Consider the following 4096-nt stretch of genomic DNA (forward strand, 5'->3'; position numbering starts at 1 on the left):
CTGTCACTCACCTGTCGCTCACCTGTCTCTCACCTGTCACTGACCTGTCACTCACCTGCCTCACCTGTTTAATCTCACCTGTCCTGTGTCACCTGTCCCCATCTCTCACGTGTGTCTCACCTGTCTGGATCTCAGGTATCGGCTCCTCTCCTCTCTCTCCTGTCTGTGTCTCACCTGTCTCTCACCTGTGTCTCACCTGTGTCTCACCTGTCTCTCACCTGTATCTCACCTGTATCTCACCTGTGTCTCACCTGTATCTCACCTGTCTGTCTCTCACCTGTCTGTCTCACTATCACCTGTCTGTGTCTCACCTGTGTCTCACTATCACCTGTCTGTGTCTCACCTGTGTCTCACTATCACCTGTCTGTATGTCACCTGTCTGTGTCTCACCTGTCTGTATCTCTCACCTCTCACCTGTGTCTCGCTGTCGCCTGTCTGTCTCACCTGTGTCTCACCTGTGTCACCTGTCTGTCTCTCACCTGTCTCTCACCTGTCTGTCTCACTATCACCTGTCTGTATCTCACCTGTTCCACCTGTATCTCACCTGTCTCTCACCTGTATCTCACCTGTCTCTCACCTGTATCTCACCTGTCTCTCACCTGTGTCTCACCTGTCTCACCTGTGTCTCACCTATCTCACCTGTATCTCACCTGTCTCTCACCTGTGTCCCCCCTGTCTATATCTCACCTGTCTGTGTCTCACCTGTCCCACCTGTATCTCACCTGTGTCTCACCTGTCTCGCCTGTCTCACCTGCCCTGTCTCACCTGTCCTTTCTCACCTGTATCTCACCTGTCTCACCTGTATTCACCTGTGTCTCACCTGTCTCACCTGTATCTCACCTGTATCTCACCTGTCTCACCTGTCCTGTCTCACCTGTGTGTATCTCACCTGTCTGTGTCTCACCTGTATCTCACCTGTGTCTCACCTGTCTCACCTGTCTAGGACGATGTCCCGGCCTCGGCCGCCCCCCGGCCCCTCCCCGGCCTCTCCTTCCTGGTGCCGGAGCCCGAGGACCTGGAGGACCTGTACAGCAGGTACAAGGTGAGTGCCACACCTGGGACAGGTGAGGTTACCTGTACAGCAGGTACAAGGTAAGTGACACAGCTGGGACAGGTGTGAAACACCTGGGACACACCTGGGACACACCTGGGACAGGTGTGAGGGGTTACAGGACCTGTACAGCAGGTACAAGGTGAGTGCCACACCTGGGACAGGTGAGGTTACCTGTACAGCAGGTACAAGGTAAGTGACACAGCTGGGACAGGTGTGACACACCTGGGACACACCTGGGACACACCTGGGACAGGTGTGACACACCTGGGACACACCTGGGACACACCTGGGACAGGTGTGAGGGGTTACTGGAACCTGGAGGACTTGTACAGCAGGTACAAGGTGAGAACACACCTGTGTGACAATGTCCCATGGCTCAAGTGTGTCTCACCTGGCTCAGGTGTCCCTCAGGTGTTTTACCTGTCTCTCAGGTGTGTCTCAGGTGTGTCTCAGGTGTGTGTCTCACCTGCAGAAGCTGCAGCAGGAGCTGGAGTTCCTGGAGGTGCAGGAGGAGCTCAGCCCTGCCCTGTGCCCAGCGTCCCCTGGCCCAGGTGTCCCTCAGGTGTCCCTCAGGTGTTTTACCTGTCTCTCAGGTGTGTCTCAGGTGTGTGTCTCACCTGCAGAAGCTGCAGCAGGAGCTGGAGTTCCTGGAGGTGCAGGAGGAGTACATCAAGGACGAGCAGCGCAACCTGAAGAAGGAGTTCCTGCACGCGCAGGAGGAGGTGAAGCGCATCCAGAGCATCCCGCTGGTCATCGGGCAGTTCCTGGAGGCCGTGGACCAGAACACCGCCATCGTGGGCTCCACCACAGGTGAGACACACCTGGGCACACACCTGGGCACACCTGGGGACACCTGGGCACACCTGGGATGGGTGAGGGACACAGGGGATGAGGTTGGCAGTGTCCCGCTGGTCATCGGGCAGTTCCTGGGCTGTGGACCAGAACACGGCCATGGTGGGCTCCACCACAGGTGAGACACACCTGGGCACACACCTGGGCACACCTGGGCACACCTGGATACACCTGGGCACAGCTGGGCACACCTGGGCACACCTGGATACACGTGGGATAGGTGAGGGACACAGGGGATGGGGCTGGCAGTGTCCCGCTGGTCATCGGGCAGTTCCTGGGGCCGTGGACCAGAACACCGCCATGGTGGGCTCCAGCACAGGTAACGCACCTGGGCACACCTGGGCACGCACCTGGGCACACCTGGGCACACCTGAGATACCAGGGATAGGTGGGGACAGGGGTTGAGGAGGTTACACGTGGGATAGGTGAGGGACACAGGGGATGGGGCTGGCAGTGTCCCGCTGGTCATCGGGCAGTTCCTGGGGCCGTGGACCAGAACACGGCCATGGTGGGCTCCACCACAGGTGAGACACCTGGGCACACCTGGGCACACCTGGATACACCTGGGCACACCTGAGATACCAGGGATAGGTGGGGACAGGGGTTGAGAAGGTTCCCATTGGTCATCAAGGCCCATGGAGCTGAACGTGGTCATTGTGAGCTCCACCCAGGTGAGGAACTCACCTGGGCACACCTGAGAACACACCTGAGAACACACCTGGGCACACCTGGGCACATACTTGGGCACACACCTGGGCACACCTGGGCACATACCTGGGCACACACCTGGGCACACCTGGGCACACCTGAGAACACACCTGAGAACACACCTGGGCACACCTGAGAACACACCTGGGCACACCTGAGAACACACCTGAGAACACACCTGGGCACACACCTGTGCTCACCTGGGCACACACCTGAGCACACCTGAGCACACACCTGGGCACACCTGGGCACATACCTGGGCACACACCCGGGCACACCTGAGAACACACCTGGACACACCTGGGCACACCTGGGCACATACCTGGGCACACACCCGGGCACACCTGAGAACACACCTGGACACACCTGGGCACACCTGGGCACACCTGAGAACACACCTGGGCACACACCTGAGCACACCTGGGCACACACCCGGGCACACCTGAGAACACACCTGGACACACCTGGGCACACCTGAGAACACACCTGTGCTCACCTGGGCACACCTGGGCTCACCTGGGCGTGGTGAGGACGTAGGGATGGAACCTCAGCGGCCAACTGGAGATGCCCACACCTCCCCGTGTCCCCTCCGTCCGTGTCCGGAGCGGCTCGCGGCGTCTCACCTGGCCCAGGTGAGCCCCAGGTGAGCCCCAGGTGCGTCCCGCAGGCTCCAACTACTACGTGCGCATCCTGAGCACCATCGACCGCGAGCTGCTCAAGCCCAACGCCTCGGTGGCGCTGCACAAGCACAGCAACGCCCTGGTGGACGTCCTGCCGCCCGAGGCCGACAGCAGCATCATGATGCTCACCTCAGGTGAGCTCACCTGGCCACACCTGGGGGCCGTAAAACCTCGTTTCGGGGTGGGAAAACGGTGTTTGAGGTCATCAAAAGTCAAGTGGGGTCATAAAAATTCAATGGAGGTCATCAAAAGTAAACTGGGGTCATCAAAAGCCAACTGGGGTCACCTTGGGGTCATGAGAGGTGGAGTGGAGCTGTGCTGGGGTCAGCAGGTGTCACCTGGGCACACCTGGGATCCATAAAACCTCGTTTTGGGGTGAAAAAACGGTGTTTGAGGTCATCAAAAGTCAAGTGGGGTCATCAAAAGTCAAGTGGGGTCATCAAAAGTCAAGTGGGGTCACCTTGGGGTCATGGGATGTTGAGTGGAGCCGTGCTGGGGTCAGCAGGTCTCACCTGGGCACACCTGGGCACACCTGGGCACTGTAAAACCTCGTTTTGGGGTGGAAAAACGGTGTTTGAGGTCATCAAAAGTCAAGTGGGGTCATCAAAAGTCAATGGGAGTTATTAGAAGTCAACTGGGGTCACCTTGGGGTCATGGTAGGTGGAGTGGAGCCGTGCTGGGGTCAGCAGGTGTCACCTGGGCACACCTGGGCTCACCTGGGCACACCTGGGCACACCTGGGCTTGTTCCCAGTTCATCCCAGTAGCCCCCAGCTGCCCCAGTTGCCCCCAGTCCCTCCCAGT

General features: G+C 58.9%; 1 protein-coding gene across 1 annotated transcript; it reads left to right on the top strand.

The window, feature by feature from the left end:
• Positions 1-943: 943 nt before the first annotated feature.
• LOC121351887 (26S proteasome regulatory subunit 6B-like) lies at positions 944-3670 on the top strand (the record flags this gene model as incomplete). Its single annotated transcript, XM_041464318.1, has 3 exons — positions 944-1042; positions 1678-1864; positions 3282-3670. Coding segments are annotated over 3 exons (660 nt in total), but the record flags the coding sequence as incomplete, so codon positions are not given.
• Positions 3671-4096: the final 426 nt, after the last annotated feature.

Source organism: Pyrgilauda ruficollis, unplaced genomic scaffold (assembly GCF_017590135.1).
Source record: "Pyrgilauda ruficollis isolate IOZ18807 unplaced genomic scaffold, ASM1759013v1 scaffold1783, whole genome shotgun sequence".
NCBI lineage: Eukaryota > Metazoa > Chordata > Aves > Passeriformes > Passeridae > Pyrgilauda > Pyrgilauda ruficollis.